Source organism: Eretmochelys imbricata, chromosome 8, assembly GCF_965152235.1.
Source record: "Eretmochelys imbricata isolate rEreImb1 chromosome 8, rEreImb1.hap1, whole genome shotgun sequence".
NCBI lineage: Eukaryota > Metazoa > Chordata > Testudines > Cheloniidae > Eretmochelys > Eretmochelys imbricata.
The window spans coordinates 32,145,989-32,172,751 of record NC_135579.1 but is presented as its reverse complement, the minus strand read 5'-3'; the positions used below and the strand labels follow the sequence as shown (position 1 = coordinate 32,172,751).

General features: G+C 40.0%; 1 protein-coding gene across 2 annotated transcripts in view; it reads right to left on the bottom strand.

The window, feature by feature from the left end:
• Positions 1-26,763, bottom strand: part of KCNIP1 (potassium voltage-gated channel interacting protein 1) — a 120,176-nt gene that overhangs the window by 28,948 nt on the left and 64,465 nt on the right. The window contains exon 2 of one of the 2 annotated variants that reach the window (XM_077824073.1): positions 6,874-6,998. In XM_077824073.1, coding sequence (XP_077680199.1) covers positions 6,874-6,998 — 125 coding nt within the window. Of the gene's footprint in view, positions 1-6,873; positions 6,999-26,763 lie in introns of those variants that run through there. The other variant, XM_077824074.1, reaches the window with a different exon arrangement.

Here is a 26,763-nt window from a genome sequence, read left to right as displayed (position 1 = left end):
GAATGAGAAAAGTGACCACTAGCGGCTTTGCTTTTTAAGGTGCTGAAACCAAATGCACTTTTTCCAGAAACCCACTAACTACTGAACATAAACAATACCACAGGGCAGGTATGCAAATCCAGCATCTTGCACTGATTTTGAAATGCTAAACTAAAGAGCTGAGTCCACATAAAGAGAATCAGTTGCAATTCTTTTTGCTGTTTGAATAAGAAATCAACATTACCCATTACTTTCAAGGACAGTCAAGTGATGTCAAAAGATGACTAGCAAGTGCTTAGAGTGGATGAAAAGAAAAAAAAACACCTAGCAGTGTTCAAAAGTAAGTGTACACCGGGACTATGTACATACCAAGGAGCACTAAGAAGTCAACACTTATCTCCACTGAAATGGAAGACACTCATTGCTATCATCTCAGTTATCTAAAAATGGGTAACAACAGCTCTGGATTGTATTGTCTTGTCTCTTTCAATACAGCTTTGGAATTTACGTTAAAATTGGTAAACCCTCAGATTTTGCTACCTTCGCTTTTGTTTCCAGGGGCTAAAATTTATTGTAGGGATTATATTCTATTGGAACACCAGCTTTTCATATGGCTCTTCATTTCAGTCTTCAAAGATGTGATTTTCCGGACGACACTAAAGCATTGCTTTGACTTTATACCAGATCTGTTAGCCATCACCACTACGACTGTACTGACATTCCCACTGAAAGGAAGACCAGAACATTTGGAATAGGGGCTGATGGTTCTGTAGTTTTGTTTTTTGGTTATTTAACATTAAAGAAAATACTTTTTGCAGTCAACAACTGGTTTCCTTAACTACCCAGAACCCTTCACAAATCAGTAGATCAACTATAAAAGGCCCAGCCATTTTAGATTCATACAATCAATCCCCAAAGAAGTAAGACTTTAAAAGAGTTTCTGAAGGGCCTTGTTTCCCCTAGGGGAGCAGTCCACTACCCTGGGTCCTACCTTTCTCTTTATGCAGGCTGCTGACTGCAAATTCAACACAACTGGAATCAGACCAGTTGTGTACAGTTTAATCTTGCCCCTTGTTTATACCCATTATGAAAGCTGGCTAACTCTAGGGGTGTAAATAGACTACTCTGAACATGAGAAAGACAAGGTGGGTGAGGTAATATCTTTTATTGGATCAACTTCTGTTGGTGAAAGAGACAAGCTTTTGAGCTACACAGAGCTCTTCTTCAAGTCTGGGAAATGTACTCAGAGGGTATGTACACACTGCAGTTAAAAACCCATGGCTGGCCTGTGCCAGCTGACTTGGGATGGGACTGCAGGGCTGTTTAATTGCTGCCAGGCTGTTTCAGTACATTGTAGACTTCGGGGCTGGGCTGCAGCCTGAGCTCTGGAACCCTCCCACCTCGCAGGTTCCTGGAGCCCAGGCTCCTGCCCAAGCCTGGAAGCCTACACTGCAATTAGGCAGCCCTTTACCCGTGCCCTGTGAGCCCAAGTCAGCCAGCACAGGCCAGCCTTGGGCATCTAATTGCAGGGTAGACATATCCAGACTGTCACAGCTAAATAAAAGGTGGAACAGGTTGTTCAGCATAAATAGTGAACACATTTCAAGGGACCATTGAAGGTGAAGTGGCCCGTTAAAAGTTCTCCAGTCAGGTGGTGTAGGGACGCAGGAAGGATAAGGGGCGGGGCGGGGGGGGGAAGCAGAGAAAAAGGCGTAAGTGATTGTTGTCATAAATCTGGTGTCTCTATTCAGTCCATGATTTTTAGTACCTTGCAAATTATGAATATAAGCGCCCAGATTTGTGTTTTGACAGTGTTGTGCAGGTTTTCTTTCAGGATGAGGACCAGGGTCAGGTATAGAGTGATCGTTTTGTGAAAAGTGTTCACCCACAGGTGATATGGCATTTTGGCTTTTATCATTCTTCTGTGTGAGTTCATTCAGGAGCGTAGGGAGTGTCATGTTTCACCCACATAGTTGTTATGGGGGCATTTAAGTCACCGAATGAGGTACATTACATGTTGTAATAGCATGTAAAGGACACCTGGATCTTGAAAGGTGTGTTATGGGGGTGCTGAATATCATAGGAGTGGAGATATGTCTGCAGGGTTTGTATCTGTTGTTCTGGCAGTGTCTGGTGTTGCTTTGAGTTGGTGTCTCCTAGGCTGTGGAGATTTTACTTCTGATAATGAGCTTGGAAAGGTTGGGGGTAGTAAACTGGCTCAGGTTAGAGCAGCCTCCAGGATGCTCTAATCTGGATTTAGGGCCAAGCAGAGTGTCAGTGAGCCACTCCTTGATAGACCTTTACTCCCATTTACTTCACCCAGTTTAAATTGGATGTAGCAGACAATCTGGCCCATTATATGCACTTGTAAAGTGTCCATCATTGTAACAACTAGGTGCCATCATGTAAATTAAGCAGGACCACCACAATCATCCAAGGAAAGGAAATAAGTAGAAGCAAGATATAGAAAAGCGACCATATATCCACTGGGAATTTGAATCTCCAGATGGCACTGTAACACCATCACAAAAAACAGATGGCTAAAAGCTATAGGAAATAGGGGAACAGCTAAGTCAGTGCGGCCGCCATGTATAATTACTCATCCCATCTCAATAATGATTTATTGAAAAACTCTAAAGCTGCCCTTTTGTTTTGTCTGAAACACAACATATTAATACTTTAAGCATACTGAGTGCTTAGCAGAAGAAAAGGATAGCATTAATATTGCTTTGTCCTAACAATCTGGAGCAAAACAGGATTGTGGTGGCGATGTGAATTAATACCAATACCTTCAACGATGCCGAATTTAGAAAATGGGCAAAGTCACTGACTAAATGAACTTGCTAATAATTATTCTTGCTGAGTAGTAATTTCTCCATATTGCAAAACAATAGCACATTTACTCTCTGAACAGAAGTGGTAGGGGCCAAGAATCAGATGCATTGAGAGCGCTGCCATGCTGAAATTTGCAGTACCTGTCCATTTTACAGTGCACATGGCTGAATCATTCACACTGATGAGCAATGAAATTCAGCAAAGTTGAACACACACAGATTTCGCCACCAATATAACAAGGTATTTCAGAGACCTTAGAAACATACAACAATTCCTGATCTCCTGTGGCTAATGCGGGGAAAAGTGTTTTGTAATGTGCTTAGAACAAAGTAAAACAAACATTTAATGGGGAAAAATTACACAGAGAAATTGAAGGCTAGGTTCTGTCCTTGGCTTACTCAGCTGAGCAAGGAAATATGGGTTTACCTTACACCTTATCACTCAGCTCTTGGGTCTGTTGAAAAGTACACCTGTCCACCCAATCTTTAATATTCTCCCTAGAAGTAAATGGGCAGGAACTGGTGTTGTTTTGGCCACACCCACCCTACACATGCTGGGAGATGTGAACGGCATCCTTTCAAGTAACAGTGTAGTAACTTGCTTCCCCACCCTACGGAGCAACTGTGGCTCAGACTGGTTTGTCAGGCACACACGCCTCTTAGGGCAAGTGCTGAGGTGAGGCAGCTTGCACAGGACCCCGTGCTCAGGTCACAATCTAGCCCAGGGTAATTGGTTTGATTTCAGCAGAATTCACAAGTTAGAATGCAGCCAGTGTGCTATGGACAGACAGATTCCACCCACAAGCAGCATTCTGCAGTTGTAGGGTGTGGTTAAGTTCTTCCTCAAAATGGGGGCTGCCTCTGCAGACTGATTCCACAAACCCTTGCTCCTGAGAGTAATACTTAGCAGTGGAGTAGTGCTTGACTTCTATGGGATTACCTTTGGTAAAAAGAATCTAACACAGTGGTACTCAGATTGAGGCTTGTGAGGTGCAAGTGGCTCTTAAATGTGTTTCCTGCAGCTCTTTTCCACACATGATATTAAAATACTGTGTGATTTAAATGATTAACCAGCCTAAGTTATTAACCAATCAGGATGCTTTTACTATGTTATTAACCAATTATAGCTCACAAAATAATACTTGGTCAGTCATTTTGCTGTGAGAATTATATATATATATATATATATATATATATATATATACACATACACACCCACATGCACATACACAAACACACTAAATATTTCCTGTCATACTGTCTAAATATGAATATATAATACTACAGTAAATGAAACAATGAATTCACACTGCTGTGCCTCTTTTGGGTAATGTTGATCAGTAATTTGGCTCCTGAACCACTGTAATCTGAGTTTCACTGGTCTACGAGATCGGGCTGAGTCCCACAGAGCTTTCATGGGCCAGCAGCCAGGGCTTGCAAACTGGAATTTCCATGGGACAGGCAGGTCAGGAGATACTACTGACACTGAGCCAGATTTGCCACTTAAATCAATTAGAATGGGCAGAGTGTAAATTACCATAGCATATGGCCCATTGTGTATATGCTGCATGTAAAATTTATGAAGAGCTATAATTTTTTCTTTGAAAACTCAACTAAATGAAAGAACTAATAATTCAGTCCAACTCTGTCCCAGCAAATCAACATATTAAGAAGGTATTCTATGTATTTAAAAAAGTACCAATGCATGGATAGATAAGCAGGAAATACACATGCAAAATACATATACTTCCTGTGGCATATATATGGCAAAATACTCTATGAAAGGAGAAATGTTAATGAAAATATATGATCAGTGCAGAGTGAAATTTAATTTATATTATAAAGAACATATCTGTTTGGCAGAGACATTTGATGTACTTTATCATAAGTGAATCTGCTTGCATCCTGAATCAAATGAGCAGAGAAAGTGTGATATTTTTTGGGCATGTATGTGAGTAGAGGAGAGCAGAGACAACAGGAATGGGGCACAGAGAGAGACAAAGCAATCATCTTTTATATTAAGGTGAAGGTCCCATTTACAGTTAATAAATGAATAATAGATGTGTTAATACATAAATTAATAATTATTAGAGAGTCCAAAAGTTTGCTTACCAGCCGTGGCTTATAACCATCTACAATACCTTCTACTAATATGCTTATAACAATCTATAAAACAACCTAGTCATGTATGTAACATGCTAACCACATCTACCATTGATTAACCTTTCATATGTAGAATCTTAGTGTGAAGTATGATTGCTGTATTTAAGGGTTCTGGGGATCTGCTCCGGTTCTAGGGTGACCAGACAGCAAGTGTGAAAAATCAGGATGAGGGTGGGAGGTAATAGCAGCCTATATAAAAAAAAGACCCCAAAATCTGGACTGTCCCTATAAAATTGGGACATCTGGTCACCCTATCCAGTTCCAGCCACTGATGTAACTTTACCCATCAACACTATGGATTTACCATGCTAAAGCTGCAATTTGGGGTAAATATCGACAGTGCAAATAACACTAAGCCACATGAAGGGGGTATACCAGTGCAGATATGCAGATGGCTGGAATCAGGGGAGATCTATGTGTAGACAAAGTTTTCTCACAGAGCTGTGGTGGCATTATGTCATAAAAAGCTCAGAGTATTCATTTGAATTTAAAAATTCATTTTCTCCTAGGCCTGCACATCTTGTTTTTACTGCCTGTGAGTACTCCGGTAACAAAGTGTTACTCCAATGAATACTTGTGGAAAAGGATTATCAAGCTTGCATGTGTGATCTCCTAGCACTGGACAGGATATTTGTAATGAGATAGGGCAGTATTTGACACAGCACAGGGTGGGAGGGGTGCCTGGCACACCCGTCACAGTTATGACCTATCCAAGAGAAATGTTGATATATATTCAAATAGTTAATAATGTGTTAGTATATGGGTAGGGCCTACCAAATTCATGACCATGAAAAATGCGTCACAGATAGTGAAATCTGGTCTCCCTCCATGCAATCTGGTCTATGCTATACAGATTTCTCGGGGAAGAACAGCATTTCTCAAATTGGGGGTCCTGACCCAAAAGGGAGTTGCGGGGGGGTTGCAAGGTTATTTTAGGGGGTTCATGGTATTGCCACCCTTACTTCTGCGCTGCCTTCAGAGCTGGGCGGCCGGAGACTGGCGGTTGCTGACTGCGGGCCCAGCTCTGCAGGCAGCAGCACAGAAGTAAGGGTGGCAATGCCATACCATGCCATCCTTACTTCTACTACTACTGCTGCTGGCAGCGGCTCTGCCTTTGGAGCTGAGATCCTGGCCAGCATCCACCACTTTCCAGTTGCACAGGAAAGGCTGGGCCGCTACCATCAGCAGTGCAGAAGTAAGGGTAGCAGTACCACACTCCCCCCCGCCCCCTCATAACCTTGTGATCCCCCCCCCACAACTCGTTTTTGTGTCAGGATCCCTATAATCACAACACTGTGAAATTACATATTTAAATAGCTGAAATCATGATATTTACAATTAAAAAAACCTATGACCGTGAAATTGACCAAATGGACCGTGAATTTGGTAGGGTCCTATATATGGCATTCCAGCATATTTAGCAACTAACCAAGAGAGCTCAGTTTTTAATACCAAGAACCAATTACTCACAGAAAACTCTGTGATCTATCCAAAGAGTTAAAAAAAATCAGAAAATAATATTGTGAGTTAATTTCAACCTACAAATGCATTTGAGGAAATTGCTATGTGATTGCAAATATTTGGGAATAAGGGCAAACCACCTAAATTTGCTGAGTAAATCACATGATAGATATTCATTCAGTTCTAGTTTTAAGCAGATCATGATGCCAAGAAAAAATATTTATAAGGCTTTTCTCATGTATATTTCACTGTGGTTGGAGGGTTAGAACTCAGATCCTTCTGCTTCAAAAAGCCCAGGCCTCCAAAATGAAATCTCTGTGTCATTGTTACCAGGATAAAAGCTATGGAACACAGGTGAGTAGTTTGGATACCATGCAGCAGAGGGATGGTGATGACATATACATTAGCCAATTCATTGCAATGCTTTGGTTCTTACATTTTTAAATCCTCTGTAAAGCACTTGAAGTTCCCTCTTTGTGAAATTGGTTTGTGTTTCAAGCTGTTCCAGTCCTTCCGGCCGATAGCACACCGTGGTCATTTCCAGTTCATCTTCAATTTTATCTAAAAGAAAAGACATGGAAATATTTACTTTGATTGCTACCTTTGCTATATTAAAGAGACAGACAGGTCAAATAACTGGAATATTAATGTATCTCGAGAACAAAAAGAAGAGAGAAAAGCTAACACGGAGTTTCTCTATACAACTGGTTTCAATCCTTTAAAAGCAAAATTAAAACTAAAGAGTAGAGAAATACCCCAAATTCCTTATTGGGGGTAAATATTTAGTATTCTGCTCCCAGGGCAGAAATTGAGGACATGAAGAGGAGGACAAGTAGCTAATCACAGTTCCACTAAAGAAATGGTAGAAGTTACCTGTTTAAATACTTGCACAGTGCAAAGGAGTAATCCTAGGGTGCTAGTCACGAAAGCTTATGCTCAGATAAATTGGTTAGTCCCTAAGGTGCCACAAATACTCCTTTTCTTTTTGCGAATACAGACTAACACGGCTGTTACTCTGAAACCAGTCTTAAAGAAGAGCATGCAAGCATCAGTGGTAAGTGACAGAGCAGACATGCTTAAACGTATTATACTAAGACATGACATTACACTGAGTGGAAACAGAAAGAAACTCTCTCTCTTGTACATTATCAAAAGAGCTTGAAGTGTTAAGGACATTATGGATCACATTCATCCCAGGTGTAATTCAGGTTAAGTCCAATGGAGTTGCATCCAGGAGGAATTTGGCCCTCTGCTTACATGGCCTTCTGGGTGAAATAGGTAAGCCGTGAAGTGCCCATGTGGATTTGGTGTAAAAGTTTTTTTCTTATGAAAGTACATGGATTTGGACACATGCATACATGCTTCCACCCAAATCCTCCCATGTGACTTGTAGGTTATAGAAATCTCATTTCGCTAGCAGTGCCCAAAAAAGCATAGATCTGAACAGATGGTTACTGTATGCCAGTCTGAGATTATCAATAATACTCCTGAAGCCAGATGTGACTATTCATCACAGCTGTCCCAAAAGCACCAATCCTCCCTAAGCCATGAACCCTCACCACCTCTATGGTATAAAGGTCAGTGAGCACTTCCAGGATGAACTCACCTTCAGAAAAATTTCATTTTTTCTAGACCTTCAATGACTGTAGTACACGCTTATGGCAAAACTACTCCGTTCATATCCTGTAAAAATCATTTGGGTTCCTATGGTGAATTACGGTTGATTCCCGCCCAAATGCACAGAGAAATGATAAACTAATTGTCAATATGAGTTTGAGAAGGAAAATTCTCCTGGTCTACATTGGAGCTTTGAGCAGAGATCAGCCCTTTAAACCTTGCTGGTCATTGATCCTATGTGCTAGATTTCTTGTGAATTTAAACTGGCCTCAGAGCATGGGGGGAATCTTTCCATCCTCTATGTCTGTGTTCTTCAGAAGTCAGAATCTGTGGGTGCTGAATTTTAAAATATTCAAATCCAGGTCCAAATTTTGTCATCTCCAATCTAAGCTATCAACAGCAGATCATTACAGAAAATATAAAGTAGGGTGATCCAATGCTTTTAACTATGCTTTTCATGGCTTTCCCACTATAATAGTATGTACACATAGTTTTAATGGCTGGGTTAATGACATCTACGGAAAAGATCAAGTAAGCTTTGACTATTTGTTTTTAACCTAATTTCCTCTTGGACCATGAGTCTTAGGGTACATCTATACTGGAATTATCGGGCGTGATGGCAATTTGCATAGACATACCCAAGCTAGCTTTAATCTAGTGAGCTCATGTCATAGAATAGAGAAGCTGCAGTGGCACACACTTCAGTGCCAGCTAGCCCCATGAGTAATTACCCAAGAAGAGGTAATTACTCATTCTACAGAGGCTTGTGTAGCCCCGGTTCAACGCATGCTGCCACAGCTTCACTGCTCTGGGACCCAACCAGCAAGATTAAAGCTAGCTCTGGTATGTCTACCTGAGCTGCAATCACACCCTGTGATTCTAGTAGAGACATACACATACTCCTAGTCAATAAAAACAGGGCAATAAGGAATAGGCTTACGGTACAGAAAAGAAAATTTAGCCTAAACTTTGGTATATGTATAACTCTTCAAATAGCTCGGTAGTGGAATGAACTGATGTGGGGAGTTTTTAAATGCTATCAGACTTGACACTCACCCACTCATCAGCAATAGTAAAATCAGTCCTGCCAAGATGAGAGGGCATGGACTTGAATGAACTTTGAAAAGCCATGTCAAAGAGACTGTGCATTTTGATATAGGAAGCACTACAAGACTCTCCCTGTCACTAAGTATTTCTACAGGACACTAGATGCCACAACCTAGAATATTCTTATTCCTGACTGGAAAAGAGAAATTTGAATATCTCTGCTGTGTTTTCCTCTTTCCCCCTTATCACAGTTAACTCAGTATTCAATCTGCATGGATCTAGTAGTAATTTGAAGACTGACAATCACATTACCAGTCCGTGTCATTATGAAATATGTATAATCAATAGCCGTATACGTCCCCTCACCCCCACAGCACCCCCACAATGTGTGTTCAGCAGAAGAAATTTCAGGCTGGTCACCAGTATGCTTCCAAATATGATAATCATTTTATGGGATTGTGTAGATTAATTAAGATGAATGCCACTGCACATAATTGCAACATTTGTCTAATGGGGATGTTTAGCACTCAGCTTCAGATAATTTTAATTGAAACACTACAGCAGAGGGAGACATCTTGTCAAAGGGATCCTCAGAGACTGACAGGGAGTAGAGGCATAGGGAATTTTTTATAAGGTTAGTTACATCGAGAAGAGCATATCTGAGAGGCAGTAGCAGAAAGGAAATTGTGAGCAGAGCGCAATGGTCTGCAGAAGTGGATGAAACGGTGAAGGGGAAAGAAGGGTTGGGACCATCAGCAGAGGGAGCCAGAGTCCTGGAAAGGAGAAGAACGAAGAGACACCACTAAAGACCACGGAGAGGAGAGAGTCTGGAAGAGATACTGTTAGAAGGAAGAGTAGGGGGATGGAGAAGAAAGGAAAAAAGAAGAGGCTGTGAGATGAGAAGAAAGACAGAGGTCATTGAAAAAAAGGATGGGTGGGGAAGAAGATGTCCTAAGATGAAAGGTTTCAGAGTAGCTGCCATGTTAGTCTGTATCCGCAAAAAGAAAAGGAGGACTTGTGGCACCTTAGAGACTAACAAATTTATTTGAGCATAAGCTTTCGTGAGCTACAGCTCACTTCATCGGATGCATTCAGTGGAAAATACAGTGGGGAGATTACCCATTATTTCATGTTCTCTATGTATATAAATCTCCTTTTCTTTTTAAGATGAAAGGGTGGAATATGGGGGAGGAAGGAGGGGAAAAAAAGAGTGCGGTGGAGAAAAAGGTCTTAAAGTGGGAAGGAGACAATAAATGGGAAAAAGAAAGAAAGAGAATATCAGTCATCAATGGATCCAACCTAGGGAGACCCACCTCTAGTCTGAACATGATTTTTCATGAGTGCCTTGAAATAAATTAATTAAAAACTTTACATTTTCAATCTGCCCAAACATGTCTGGGTTCTCTTCTGCTATGTACAATCAGCCAGTTTGTACCTGTCACAGTCAGTTGTATATCCCACTCCCTTCTCATGTTTTAATAAACTGTGCAGCACAAAGGCAATATTTAGGATTAAGCATTACTCACTCTCTCTCCCCCTCCCCCTTACTGAGTTCACATTCTCTGAACTTATCTCCTTTAGTACTGCTCAGCTTCCACACCCTTTTCTGTGACTTCTCATGGGTCAACATTCTAGTAGTATTGCCTATTGGTTTGATCTAATCTAAGGTATTTATAGAGTGTCAATCACTGTGGAAGCTAGGTGAAAAATGCAGGTGGAATATAAGCACAAACAATTAATTTGACTCGACTTTTGCCCAACAAGGATTTGGCTATTTAAACTTGACTTTTTAAAAAATAATTTTTCCTGCATCTCCCAGATCTTGCATATCTTACTTGGTGACAGACAGCGCTGCAATCCAATGAGGTATTTGAACTCAGGTCCTTTGATTTAAATGAGAGGCTGTAGGTATTTTCCTACAGGGGGCTCTCACCTGTGGAATATGCTTGTCCCACCTTGGTTCTCCAGAGTCTGCTTTAAGGTTACTGACAATTCAGAAGGACAGAAGCTGGAATGCTTATGGATCAAAATACTAACTGATAAATCACAAGATGGGGTACCAGTAGGGATGTGCTATAGACCACTAGATCAGACAAAGGAACAGGATGAACAGCTCTATAAACAGTATGTGCTCTTTTAAATATTATTTGAAAATATACAAATTAATTGTTGTGCATCCTAGCATATTAGAGAACTGTATACATAAAATTACTGTACTCTAAATTATTTTTCAAAACTAATGGAGACCTAGGAATGTACCAGAAAATTATAAAAACTAAATCTAGTGCCAATCTTCCTCAAAAATAAAACTAAAAAATCCTACACTTAATATCATTTGAAAATCTCATTTTGATTCCCAATAAAATAATAAAAGAAATACTGAAAGAGAAAAGTTACAACAATGTTTAGAAATCAGAGGAATGATAACTTTTCTGGCAACAGATTAGACTCACTGGATCCAACTCCCTGCTGTTTCACACCTTGTGTTGTCATTTACATCTTTGCAAAAGAAGTTAAAAAATGCTATGAAGTCAGGATGGTAGCCTTTTACAACTCCTTGGCACAGCTGTAAGTGACTTCAGCAAGATTTAAGGCAGGCTCATTGGAAAGCAATTGTCAGGTTGATTCATTATTTTTGGAAGACTGATACCATTTATAAAATTATGTATTCACATTATCACTGGTTTCTCCATTGTTAGGCGATCAGTTTCCTAAATTAGTATTTGGTATTTATATTCTAAAAACAAACAATAATTAAAGGGAAAGATCTGGGAGACTTTACCTATGCAAAACTTCATTTGCAGCCCCATGTTTGTTTTAAATGAATAAGGTCTAACGGCCTGGGGATTAAAAAACTTATTTCTTTTGCTTATGAAGCCATATTTTGCATGAACTGAAGAATGAATACCAGCATCCCAGCTATTAAAAATATTCCCATATCAAAGAATACTTGGTAAACACAATATTTCAGTAGTGACATGCTACATTTTGATAAATCCCAGCCTCATTCAATGGGAATATCATTGTCGTTCATCTATTTCAGCCTCTCCTGAATGCACAGATTCTTTCCAATTCACAACCTTTGGTCCCAGAGGACAGATATTTTCTTATTAAAAGTCAGGCAGATTTTTGCTGTATATAATGACTTTCTCCACTCCCTACGCTAAGAAATCATAGAACTGGACGGGACCTCGAGAGGTCATCTAGTCCATTCCCCTGCACTTATGTTGCTCAACTTCTCTAAACTTTTTTCTTTTTAAAAAATTCCAGGACTAAGGTTAGGGAAAATAAGAATCCATTCTTTTAAAAAACACATTCCTTTCTACATTCAGGAATCAGTATCTATCACTCAAGTCTATGATGAAGACTGTATGAGCTATCCCTTTCACATTCTACTGACTCATCCTGCACTAGATGACCTCTTGAGATCCATTTCAGCCCTCTATTTCTATAATTTCCATGATCCTTTCCTTCAAGAGGCATTTAAAAACGTTACCAAAACAAACGTGACCACACTGAAATAGAATCAACTATTTTCAAACCCATACATTCTGAAAATGGCAGACAGTAATTCTCATAGTAAAATCAATCCAGAGTATGTGGTATATCCTAATAATAATAATCCACTTCTCCTTTGGTGAGGATTTGAACATTTGGGTTCATCCTACTACTACACACCAACAAGATGTCATTCTGACAGGACAACAAGCGTCATTTCACGGAATCACACTGTATACAGCAGAGACAGAAAAGGCCTACTGCGTTATTTTGTCTTCCCTTTGTCACTTCAAAGCTGTTTCATGATCACTTTGTCCAGTCTGGTTTTTAAAGGACCAAAATGATGTGGCCTCCAAATGCTCCCGTGTGAGTAACTATTCCCCATTATTCCAATGGTTCTCACAAATAGTATTTTTTTTATATATACATCTGATATTTACATTTGAACTTTGCTCAGTTGGATCCCATTTTTTATAGTTATTTCCACCGGTGGCTTTATAAACTCCTCCTCTCCCTTTTTAAAGATGAACTCTGTAGGGGTGTTGTGCACCTATATGCAGGCAGCCAATGAGAGCTGTGTTAGTGATGGTAATATTTATATTTATTTATTTATGCATTGTGACAAAGTTCCTGCTCTACCTTGGTGGGTCTTGCGCTTACTGGAGGATTTGCTCGCCTTGGAGCTTCACGGCAGCCCTCAGCTTGGCCGTTTTTCTGAACCCACAGTCCAGGTCGACTCCTCCTGTGTCTGACCAGGAGTTGGGAGGATTTAGGGGGAACCCGGACCCGCCCTCTACTCCGGGTTCCAGCCCAGGGCCCTGTGGAATGCAGCTGTCTAGAGTGCCTCCTGGAACAGCTGTGCAACAGCTGCAACTCCCTGGGCTATTTCCCCATGGCCTCCTCCCAACACCTTCTTTATCCTCACCATAGGACCTTCCTCCTGGTGTCTGATAATGCTTGTACACCTCAGTCCTCCAACAGTCCACGTTCTCACTCTCAGCTCCTAGTGCCTCTTGCTCCCAGCTTCTCACATGCATGCCACAAACTGAAGTGAGCTCCTTTTTAAAACCCAGATGCCCTGATTAGCGTGCCTTAATTGATTCTAGCAGTTTCTCGATTGGCTGCAGATGTTCTAATCAGCCTGTCTTAATAGTCTCCAGAAGGTTCCTGATTGTTCTGGAACCTTCCCTGTTACCTTACCCAGGGAAAAGGGACCTACTTAGCCTGGGGCTTGTATATCTGCCTTCTGTTACTCTCCTATAGCCATTCTGCCCGACCTTGTCACAGTATTTAGGCCTGTTTATTTGCCAGAGAGAGAATTTTGACGTTTTTCAAATATACTTGTTTGTGCCTTATGTCCTTATCAACATATGTGAACAAGGAAGAAAGAAGTGTGTTGGTTCTGCCTACAACAAGATGGTTTTTTTAGTATAATAAAAAAAGATAAGAAATAGAGCTAAAATGTTGCTGGATATGGTTGGAGATTAATATACAACTGCCTTGACTCCTTTCCCAAGACAAGGTCAAGCAACCAGTTGGGAGGGGCAAGGTATGAGAAACACAAAAAGCCAAAGAAAAAGTAGCCTTGGCCAGGACACAACCTCACTCTTCTGGTACTGAAGCATCCAGACTCAAGACCCTCCAAAACGGAACATGACCATAAATTGTAAGGGGTGGGACCAGGGACGGGCACTACCAATATAATTAAGCCTGCTAAGAAGGAGGAGGGGAAAAGGAAAAGCTCTACTGGTGTACAGAGCTATGGTTATGCTTCCTTGTTAACTCCAACAGGCATTGCATTGCCTGCACTTTGGACTCTGGCCTTCTGCTTTCTGTCTGCGTGACAAGAACTCAGGGAGGGCAGCGGAGCCCTAATAAGCTGCACGTGAGTATTCAAGGACAGAATTTGGCCTTCATTGTTTAGACTCTTCAAAATTCTTACAGTGTTTTCACAGCATTTTTTAGTCATTGCTTAGTTTTTTTCATTCATTTCTAGGTCAGTTTCTCCAGGCCTTTATTCCTTCATTTCTCGCTGGGTTAATCAACGTTTTCCTGAATCTGATCACGGTAATCTCAATATTCTTATTTTTGATACAATGCTCCTGCATATCGTCTAAAAATCACATTGTCTTTATTAAATATATTGCATTAAATCACATTGTCTTTATTATATGTACACCTCCAATTTGCTATCCACTATCACACATCAGCTCAGTCTTTTCCAGACTCTCAGCTTTTCAAGTACGTCTCTGTGTATAGAAATTGGGTGTGTTTGACCCTCAGAGGTACAAAGCTGCATTTTTCCTACACTGAATCTCACTTTTTAGTGATGTGTGAACATAAGAGTGTCTCACAAGGTTTTCTCTCAATATTTATTCCATCGTGTTACTGGAGACTAAATGCCAGGAGTGATTTTTTTTTAAAGAAAAATTTCAGTAACACAGTTGCTCTTTTCCAATCCTCGAGTGTATCATTGGTTCTTCAGCACTTTTAAATAAATAATTGCCAGTGGTTTAATAATGTCATTAGCTAATTATTTTGTTAGCCCAGAGATATCTATCATGCAGACTTGATGATTTATTCATCTTTCCCACTCTTTCCCATACCTTATTTTTAGAACAGTAGCTATATCGACTAAGTTTTCCTTTCTTCCTAATTTCCTATACATCTTTTTTATTTTTTCTGGTTAAAATAAGATTTTTAACAAGCAGGTAGTTCATCCATTTTGGACGTGTCACTGGTGTGGTCTCTCTCCTCACTGTGCCTACTTTCCCTCCAAATGAAGTTGTAAAAGCCTTACTTGTTCTCCTTATTTCATTTGGTTAGCATTAACTAAATGTGCTTCTTTTTTAGTCCTTATGTTTTCCACGCAAGCCTTGATTAACTAACTAACCTTGTCTGGTTCCTTCCAACTTTGTCCCTTTGTAGTACAGCTTTTTTTGTAGTTCCAGGTCTTTCAATAAATTGCTCATGAAGCCATACTGGCCAGTTTTGGTTTCCTGTTTTTCAGTGGTAACAAAATTTCTTGCAATTTAATTCTCATGTTTGTTTGAACATCCTCCAGTCATCTACCACACTCATGGAATTTAATATGTCCTTTTATAGAACCTTACTGCTTCATTTTTGTACCTACACATGTTCTTAGCTTCAGGGATACACACACATATAAGTATTTGTTGAGGACCTCGGTTTCTGATATCTTAGAATAGTCAACTGAATTCTTACACTTTGAAGTGCCCAATGAATCTATTTCTTAATACAGTTTGTCGACAGGAATTTGTGGTCACTGTGTACTCTCAAATTCTCCATCAGTTCCTCTCTATGGGTAAGAATATATCCTGGATGGGTTCTCCTCTGGGTGGATTTTCTATTTCCTGGCTCATAGTTCTCCTCTACTTCCTGTTCCTGACATATCTATTTGAGAATCCATATTTAGCTGTATGTGTCACCCCAAGTAGGAATACTCAAAGTACTGTTCCCTATAACTCTGAATGTCATGGTTGGTCATGACACTCTAAAGTATTTGAAACTGAAACCTGGCGCTTTTTCTTTGTTTTCCATTGATACCATTTCCTACTGCTTTCGTTATCACCTCTTTCCTTTTATGTTTCACCCATGAAAACTTACTGCACTCACCATTATGAACATTCCACCAGTAAGAATCATTATAGAGATGTTGTCCTTGAACAGACAGTTTTACTTAATTACTCAACGTGGAGTTCTTGTTGGGGCCCTCAGCAGCTGCTGGAGATGCAGACAACCATAGTAACTAAGCAGTATGTTTCCCCATGTGTGCATAGTGATTAATGTTGCTAACTTTTTCTTTTGGATCTAGATCTTGCAGCAGTGATCTGTGCCTTTGACACTTCTACAGTGGACTCTATGTGGAGCTATTTCTAAAGACAAGCGGGAAACTCCACCAAGTGTACAATGTGATTATCCATTTGCTTAGCAGTCCTTCTTGCAGAGAATAGACATTACAACTGTTCTCTCTGATCAGCATTTATTCCTTTATCGAATCATAGACGTGTAGGACTGGAAGGGACCTTGAGGGAGTCATCTAGTCGAGTCCCTGGCACTCAAGGCAGGAGTAAGTAATAACTAGACTATTCCTGACAGGTGTTTATCTAGCCTGTTCTTAAAAACCTCCAATGATGGAGATTCCACAACTTCCCTAGGCAATTTGTTCTAATGCTTAACCACTCTTACAGTTAGGAGGTTTTTCCTAATGTCCAACCTAAACCAACTCTGCTGCAATTTAAGCCCATTGCTTCTTGCCCTATCCCCAGAGATTAAAGAGAACAATTTTCTCCCTTCTCCTTGTAGCAACCTTGTATGTACTTGAAAACTTATCTCTCTTTCCCCCCAGTCGTCCCCCCCATCCTGTCTTCTCTTCTCCAGACTGAGCAAACCCAATTTTGTCCATCTTTCCTCATAAGTCATGTTTTCTAGATCTTTTATTATTTGTGTTGCTCTCCTCTGGACTTTCTCCAATTTGTCCACATCTTTCCTGAAATGTGGCACCCAGAAGTGGACACAATACTCCAGCTGAGGCCTTGTTAGCACAGAGTAGAGCAGAATAATTACTTCTCATGTCTTGCTTACAACACTCCTGTTAATATATCTCAGAAAGACATCTGCATTTCTTGCAACTGTGTTACACTGTTGACTCATATTTAGCCTGTGGTCCACTATGACCCCCAGATCCCTTTCTGCAGTACTCCTTCCTAGGCAGTCATTTCCCATTTTGTATGTGTATGACTGATTGTTCCTAAACAGAGTACTTTGCATTTGTCCTTATTGAATTTTGTCCTGTTTACTTCAGAACATTTCTCCAATTTGTCCAGATCATTTTGAATTATCCTCCAAAGCACTTGCAACCCCTTCCAGGTTGGTATTGTCCGCAAACTTTATAAGTGTAGTCTCTACGCTATTATCTAAATCATTGATGAAGATATTGAGTAGAACCGGACCCAGAACTGATCCCTGTGGGACCCCTTTTGTTATGCCCTTCCAGCTTGACTGTGAACCACTGATAACTACTCTCTGGGAGTAGTTTTCCAAACAGTTATGCACCTGCATTATAGTAGCTCTATCTAGGTTATGTTTTCTTTGTTATGTTTCTGGATGTAATTCGTTAGTGTTTTTTATGAATACAGATCAAATTGGTCAGACTCCTGTAACCTTGAAAGATCCTCATGCCATGCCATAGCTTCAGCACCTTAACTTAATTGTTACTTGCTACGATCAAACTGGTTTAAACAGGTGGAATTGGCAGCAGTACCTTCCACTCTGGAATTTGCTTTCCTCTTAATGGAAAGGAGCCAGAGCCTACTGACCTTAAGGGCATATTGGAAAACTTATCTTTCTTTTTCAGGCCTTTGCCTGTAAGAGACAGAAGAGGACATTATTAGCCTGGTGGATGGGGTAAGAGGAGATTTTCTTACTGGTCAAGACTGTAATTTTTGGTATATGTATTTTTTTCATAAATCAAACTGAATAAATAGTGTCTTTACTTTACAAAGAATAAAAACCCTGACACTGTTACATAAGCATGAATGTTTTATGGATTGCTGCTGGTGAAGATTATTGCATTCTATTGCTTTTGCTGTTTGCTTGAGAATGGAGATGGAGTTTTCCTTAAAATAGATCAAACATGATATTTTAACTACACACACAGTTTGGAAATTATTTAACAGGGTTTGTTTTTCAGATCTGATTTATAATCCCCTATATTTATTCTAATTATACCTTTGTTACCTTTAAAATTTGAGCATTTCCTTACCTAGATCCCCTTGAAAATGAGTCTCTCAAAGTGAATTTCACCATTGTAAACTACACTGAATGGAATTTACATTTTTGTAAATCTCCAGTACCAGAAGAGAATAATTTAAGCCTCTTTCTGTAAGAGCCAAAATAACATCAAATTGTCAACCTATGTACACATCCACACACATCCTGACAAAATATATAATTTCATCATGAGGGAAAAAGATTTTTTCAAGCACAAATGGAACTCGCTATTTATACACAAGATCTGACAGAAGGGTACAATCCTGCTCCCACTGACACCAAAGGAAAAAAATTCCATTGATTTCCAAGTGAGCAGGAGTGGGTCCAATATTTCATCTTTCCACACAAATCTTTCAGTGCCACTAGAATTAAGGCTTCTATATCGTGTCCTTCAAGAAAAGAAAAATGTTTAACTGTCATATTAGACAAAAAGCCGTTTATTGAATTTCCTTGGTTAATTAATTTTAATTTCTAAAAAATGTAATGCATATCAGACATTTGCCTACATATTTCCAGGTCAAACAGAACAGTCAGTTACCATGGCAGGCGGTATCCATGAAATAGAAAAACATTAATTAATTCACTACTTCTACCACTAGAGGGCAGATAATATACCACCAGTCTGAAAATAAGATACCGCTGCTTTCAAAAACTTTGTTGGGATTAAATATTCAGGTATATTTATTTACTTATTTTGCAAACTATGAAAGAATGCCTAATCAATGTTCTGGGTTAAGATACACTTAATAAATAAATAGACCCATCAGTCTCCTCAGATGAAATCAGCAACAACATCACCTGGGCATGTGGCAGATGTTAGACTCAGATATAGCGTCACAACAGGTTGTATAAACAGCCCCCTGCCATGGTCACTGTAACCAACCAAAATAAGTGACTGAGTGGTTGTCCCTAATAGGGCAAAATCTTGAATAAAGATGTTTCAAGCCATGCCACAGTCAGTAAACTCTTGTGAAGCAGTACTCTCTTGATCATCAAACACCGCTCTACTGCTGATCTGGGTACATAACCTATGTCAAGACATGTCACCTTAGTTTCCCCATCAGAAAAATGGTGATAATGATATGTTCCTTTGTCAAGAACTTTGAAATGTATGGTTTCAGAACCCCAATGAGTGGTCTCACTGAAGTTAAGTGAGGTTCCAACATTAATAAGCTATACACCCAGTAGTAAGTGTTTGCATAAATAGAAGTGAGCCTTGGGGCTTGTCTACATGGCAAGTTAGTCGTAGCAAGCAAGGGTGATAGTCTACAGCGCATTAGCTTGCTGCACAGAAACTCACTCTGTGGACCCTGCTTCAGGCACACTAACAGTTCTGTAGTCCACTTTGAGTTACTCCCATTTCAAAGAGCAGTACATCAAAGTGCACTACAGACTTTCTGTATGTGGTAGCAGGGACTGCATGGCAAGCTAGTATGCTGTAGATTCACACCCTGGCTTATAGAATCATAGAATCATAGAATATCAGGATTGGAAGGGACCTCAGGAGGTCATCTAGTCCAACCCCCTGCTCAAAGCAGGACCAATCCCCAATTAAATCATCCCAGCCAGGGCTTTGTCAAGCCTGACCTTAAAAACTTCTAAGGAAGGAGATTCTACCACCTCCCTAGGTAACACATTCCAGTGTTTCACCACCCTCTTTGCTGCACACTGACTTGTTGTGTGGTCAACCCTCAGTTTTTGGCCTGATCCGGCAAACACGTAAAATTGGGTATGCTTGCAGAACTAGATTGGGAGTCAGCTATGGGCTCGATCCTACTCCCATGGAAGTCAACAAACTATGATGTTTTCCAGACTTCCAGTTTAGGTGACGGATTAGGAAGTCATATTGATGTATCACACAACCTGGAAAGGGTTAAGTAGGATTTCCTTATGGTAAATGTTAATTAAAAAATTGCATCAAGTACCCACTAAAATATAAATTTAATATGAAACATATTTAATTAAAGTTGAACTATAATTTATTAATAACTCATTATTATTGCCTGGTTGGAGAGATTAATTTCTATACCAAAGAGACTCTAATTCCTTTTTGTTTCTACATTGGCCTCTCAATATCCACCCCGTTTCTTGGAAACATCAAAGATCATTTCAGCTTAATTTTCCCCATTAAATCAACAGCACTGAAATTAATTACACAAACAGTTAAGCTTAATGAACATATGATGCCTGTAAGAGGCTTGGTGAAAACCAACTGTGGAGAAAGGTTGTATTAAAATGTGACATAGAACATAGGAAAATACAGTCTGGGAATCCTTTTGCTAATACTTGCAATGACTCATGTAAACTTATCTTATTCACAAACACTTTGCCTTCTGTTTCCTTTTGGTACATTTAATTCTTTTATATGCAGGAGAGCTGGAATGATTCAGACACTTGTTCTCTCCACACTTTGAACTGTGGAAGGTGCTCTGAAATTATTTTATACACTTTCCGTATTCACTCTATGCATTCCCAAGGTCATCGAGATCACTATGAGTCCTCCCATTGATTCCAGCGGGTTTTGGATCAAGACCTTATGTTCTTCTCTGCCTTTCTTCTAAATTCCCAGCTTTTTTCCACAGGGTGAATTATAAGTGAAAGTCAGAGTAAGTCTGAATGAAAGGGGGCAGGGAGAAGAATTAGTCTACACATTTGTAGGTGGTTTCCACTTGTACCAAACGAAGCCCTAAATAAATGAGCTAACCTGCTGCATCTAACGCTGCACAGCATATCAAAGAATAAATCATGGAACAGAAAGAAGAATGGATGACTGCAGATTATGGCTACACACAGGACACTTCTTACCCAGGTACGGGGAATTGCGCAACCTGAAAATATACCCTGGGAGGTAGGTAATCTTCAACCACCTTTACTTCATTTGCTAACAAACATGTGAAGGGGGAGCAGAGCTGATCAAGTAGTACCTTGCTCTTGCTTAGGAAACTGCTTCCTTTGAAAGTTAAATGACCAAGATAGTCAAATTGGTTTAAATTTTACCTCTCTGAGACAGGTAAGACCATCGGGCGAAGTCTAGGAAAAAGTAAGAAAACAATTTAACAAAAATAAAATTAAAACCATATACACTATTGTCTTGTTTTTTATTTTTGTTTTTTTAAGTGAAGCTGGATGGGCCCTTAAAGAGATCCGGGATCTTCTGGTTCTTATTTGGATGTGCCATATCTCAGTCCGTTGCTTCTCTCTCTTATGCAGAAGGCCAGTTAAGGAAGTCAGGGTTCCCTCTCCCCTGTATGACAATGAAACACAGGAAGTTGCATGAAGGAAGATGTGCAATGGTCATGCAACCATGCGATCAGTGGCAGAGATCAATGAGGTGGGGATGCAACATGACACCGAAGGAGCAATACGTTCTGATACTGAGCGCTTCTGAGAACAAATCCTCTCCCTCATGCAATCTTAAAAGTTTGGACAGAAGGGCTCCCTTTTTCCAATGGTGGGAGCCTTGCATCTTCTTCTTCCTCATCCTGGTCAGAATACTTCTTTGGCTGTAGAAATGAAAATCGGTTAGTGGAGGAATAACAAAGTCCATGGGGCTGGTGGCCTGTTCAGAGTCACCACACTTGCAGCACAGTAATTTGATACAATTCTCATGCACCTTGGGAGGAAGTGTTATTAGTAAATTAGGTTTAAACAAAAAGAGTTAGGTTGGCTTTTTTTGTTTGTTTTAGAACTGTATTTAGTTCCACTTTGTCTCACTCTCTTTACCTTAGATTTGGTCTGCAACCATTTATGAAGAGTCACGTAGATCTTTAGAGCATTTCTCAGTATATCAATGTACACAAGTTTCCCGGCCTTCATTCCATGCTGTGAAGCTCCTACCTCTGGATCAGTTCAGCTTCCATTTGTTTTCTTAGCTTCCATTTAGTTAGTGCCACACAAAAATACCTAAATTGTATGCAATGCTTTCCTATGTTCCCCTTCATCACATTCTTCAGTTCCGAATACCTGATCTCTTCCTGGCCAATCACTGTGCACCACCAGAAAGATCTCTGGTGGACTAACAGAACACACAAACGAGCACAACTTGCTCAGCAGCTGCTGATAGGTGAATGTGTCACCATCTGAATTATATCTGAGTTAGGTAGGAATTCCCTTGCCAGTTTGAGGCCAAAGATCAAATGGGCCATAGACACCAAACCACACAAGCTCATCCCTATGGGAGCAGCCCTGCAGGTAAGCTGTATGGGCAAGGAAGTGTGTGTGAAGGAAGCCGGTGCTGCTACGGCACATCTGTGCCTGCCCTTACTGTTCTCATAGCTCCATTGATGAACTTACACGAGCTGAAGGTCTGCCCCCTAAAATCCTTAGGCCACGCTGAATTTCATGGAATAACATTGAATTCTTGTAAAAAACACAAGCAGACATCCCCTCCCTTACAAAAGGACAAATGGAATTATAAGGACCCATGACAAGGCAAAGGTGAGCTTACATTTTTATTCATATTGCCCAAATATATTATTCAGTTGTTGAACCGTTACAGGAAAGGGGCTGAGAGCTAGGCAATCATCACAAGCTTTCCTATTTCACTCTCCCCTGAGCCCAACTTGATGGATGGGGTTTCAGCTAATTCTAGACTCGGGTGCAGACAACATGATTAGATGACAAAGCCTTTAGAATTATAGTTGTGATTGCATATTTAATACTTGCAGGAATGGAAATAATTTAGTATCTGGCCCTAGACCTAATTGATTCATTTAAACACAAATTATTATTTTTAATACTTTTACATATTTTTCTGCAATTGTATAATAGCTTTCTCTTCAGAAAAAAACTGCCAAAGTCCAGCTCATTCTCAATTATTCTCTGTGCTATACCCTTCAAGAAATAAAGTGAGGGCTACTGAACAAACCAACCACACACCAAGATGAAAAATGAATCTGATGCTAACTGAGTCTGTAACGTCACATGCTCCCTCCTCCCCCCCCCCCCCCCCCGTATATATTTCATTGTGTAGCATACATAGGCACTGAATCAAGTTCTGGGAATAGATGTAAAAACACATACAGTTTTGAAAAGGACCTTCAGAAAAACAGCAGAGGTGCAGACAATGTCCATGAAAGTTTTCATAAGAACATGAAAAGAAAGCAGTGGTGTAAAGTAACAACCCTAAAACCCAAAGACAAAGACAATACATCACCCAACAAGGAGAAGGTTCCTCAGAAACCCAAATGCAAATAGCTGAATGTGAAATATCAGAATCCATTTCTTATCCCTTGGGACACACCCAACTGAGTTACATGAATGCTTCTACCAGCCACGAATGAACCCACAATAGAGAGGCTCCAGCCAATTCCCCCAATTCCCCTGTCTTGCACACCGGAACTGTACCATCTTGCCCTGGTTAGAGGCCTGGCCAGTGTAAGCTCATTACCTAGTTCACCACTTCTTCATAGGAAAGTAGACATGCACAAGCATTTGTAACCTGTACTGAGATTTGCTAAGCACTTTAGACAAACTGACTGGTAAGGCTAAAACATTAAAATAAGTTTATTAACTATAGAAAGATCAATTTTAAGTGATTATAAGTGATAGGCATAAAGGCCAGAATAGTTACCTTAAGAAAATAAAAAGTAAACATTCATTCTAAAGCCTAAACTTTTAGTCTAAGCAACAGTTGAATCAAACAGCTTTTCTCACCCTGACAGATGATACAAGCAAGTAGGTTACAGTTCCTCAATACACAGGCTGGGACTACCTTTCAGCCTGGGACCAAAGTTCCTCAGTTCAAAGTCTTTGTCCTCCAGATGTTGTTCCCAGTGTTGAGTTGGGGGGAGGGGGGAGAGGCCAAGTTATGATGTCATTATCTCTCTTTTTATGCCTTCTTCCAGCTTACTAGAAAGATCCTTGTTGTGAATTCCCAATCCTGAACTTCCATTCTGCAACACCACCTGTGAGCTACAGCAGTTCATTCTAACAGTAACAAGGTGCCACTGAAAGACTAGCTAATACATGTGTTTACTTCGTCTCCTGTGGAGGATGCCTCTATGCATCTCCTGAATAACTGCAAAGATTTTCAATTTATCTTTGCTCATTTTGTATAACAGCACTTTGGAGATCCAAACACATGGAACCCCCATACAAAAGCCTCCAGGGCACAGCTGTACTGTGGAAGTTACAGCACAACATAAAATATCAGATAACTTCATTACTTGTGATACAGTAGCTTTCAAAGATAGTTGGAAACCATGCTATGTGATGCATTTTGCTGCTTCTCTGAGCAGGAATAATACATGCATACATACACCATTTGCCTACCATCTCTAGCTGATTTTCTGGGGATGCACACTAGCTGATTTAGTGGGGACTGGACAAACCCTCGGTTAGCAACCCACCTTTTGTAGATGCTATGGACAGTTCCTGCCCTGTTGCTTGCACAAGTGATTAAAGGGAACCTACATACTCTGTTGAACAAAATAAGGTAGGATTTTAACTTGATTAATTTACATCTAGTGAGGGGACACAACTGATTGGAGATATACAATTATATGAGGGTCTCACCTTACTTTTGGCAATTACAATCTCTAAGCCACTGCCCCATCCCATCCTGCACTAGAAACATATCTGTGGGTGAACAATTCTTTACAAGTGCTCCCGCCTTTCCAGTCCTATTTAGTTTTGAAGTATCTTGAGAATGGGGTAGAATGAAAATGTCCCATTTCTCAGTGTTTCCCTGTATTATTTAAATACGTTTGACTTTGCCTGCAGAGTCACAACAGTATCAGTTTACACTATTAATGATAATAGAAGCCCTAAACTCTTTTGATTGTGTCTGTCAAGGTTCCTCCCCAACTCTGAACTCTAGGGTACAGATGTGGGGACCTGCATGAAAACCTCCTAAGCTTACTTTTACCAGCTTAGGTTAAAACTTCCCCAAGGTACAAATTAATTTTATCCTTTGTCCTTGGAATAACCACTGCCGCCACCAAACTCTAACTGGGTTTACTGGGAAACGTAGTTTGGACACGTCTTTCCCCCCAAAATCCTCCCAACCCTTGCACCCCACTTCCTGGGAAAGGTTTGGTAAAAATCCTCACCAATTTGCATAGGTGACCACAGACCCAAACCCTTGGATCTGAGAACAATGAAAAAGCATTCAGTTTTCTTACATGAAGACTTTTAATAGAAATAGAAGTAAATAGGAATAAAGGAATCACCCCTGTAAAATCAGGATGGTAGGTACCTTACAGGGTAATTAGATTCAAAACATAGAGAATCCCTCTAGGCAAAACCTTAAGCTACAAAAAAGACATACAGACAGAAATAGTCATTCTATTCAGCACAATTCTTTTCTCAGCCATTTAAAGAAATCATAATCTAATGCATACCTAGCTACATTACTTACTAAAAGTTCTAAGACTCCATTCCTGTTCTATCCCCGGCAAAGCAACATACCAACAGACACACAGACCCTTTGTTTCTCTCCCTCCTCCCAGCTTTTGAAAGTATCTTGTCTCCTCATTGGTCATTTTGGTCAGGTGCCAGTGAGGTTACCTTTAGCTTCTTAACCCTTTACAGGTAAGAGGATTTTTCCTCTGGCCAGGAGGGATTTTAAAGGGGTTTACCCTTCCCATTACATTTATGACAGTTAAACAGGGACAGCACACTTTGTATTTTGTATGACAGTTAAACAGGGACAGCACACTCTTTTAAACAGGGACAGCACACTTTGTATTTTGAAACAAAATGATGCAATGCCATTTGGCACCACACCAGTCTCAGTAAAAATGAAATAAAAATGAACAACATTTACATCGCAGCTCTCTACACAGTTGAATAATTTTTGCATGGTTTATTAAGCTAATGTATTTCCTACAATATCCGTATTTCACAGACCACAGAATCTAGCAGCACCTTTAGTTTCAGTCTGTTAAAGTGAAAAGCTGAATACGTTCTGCATCACATCTTCAATTCAATTTTATGCATCTCTCTGCACCGAAGGTAGCTCAGATTGACACAGGGTAGCATTAAGAAAATAATTCAACATTGTGCTTTTTACCTAGATCTTAAAGGATAATTTCCCCAAGTTTATATTGTTTTAGCATGGTACAAGTTTATACCTTAGGGCGCCATATGGAGTCCCTAGCAAAAATAAAAATCTGTGTAATAATATAAAGCTCTTAAGCACTGCCATCTCCAAGACAATGTTCTTATTAGGATGTAGATTGGTGTAAGTAGAAACCTTTTCACAACTGGGGTACTTGCTGGCTCTGGGAGGCTGCAATTTGTCTCTAATTTACCAAGTCCAGCCCAGCTAGGTAATTGCTGTAAGCCAACTATTAGTGAGTGATGTGAAATGGGGTCTGACTTTCAAGAACACCACTTCACATGTTATTTCTACCTGAAAGAAACCACT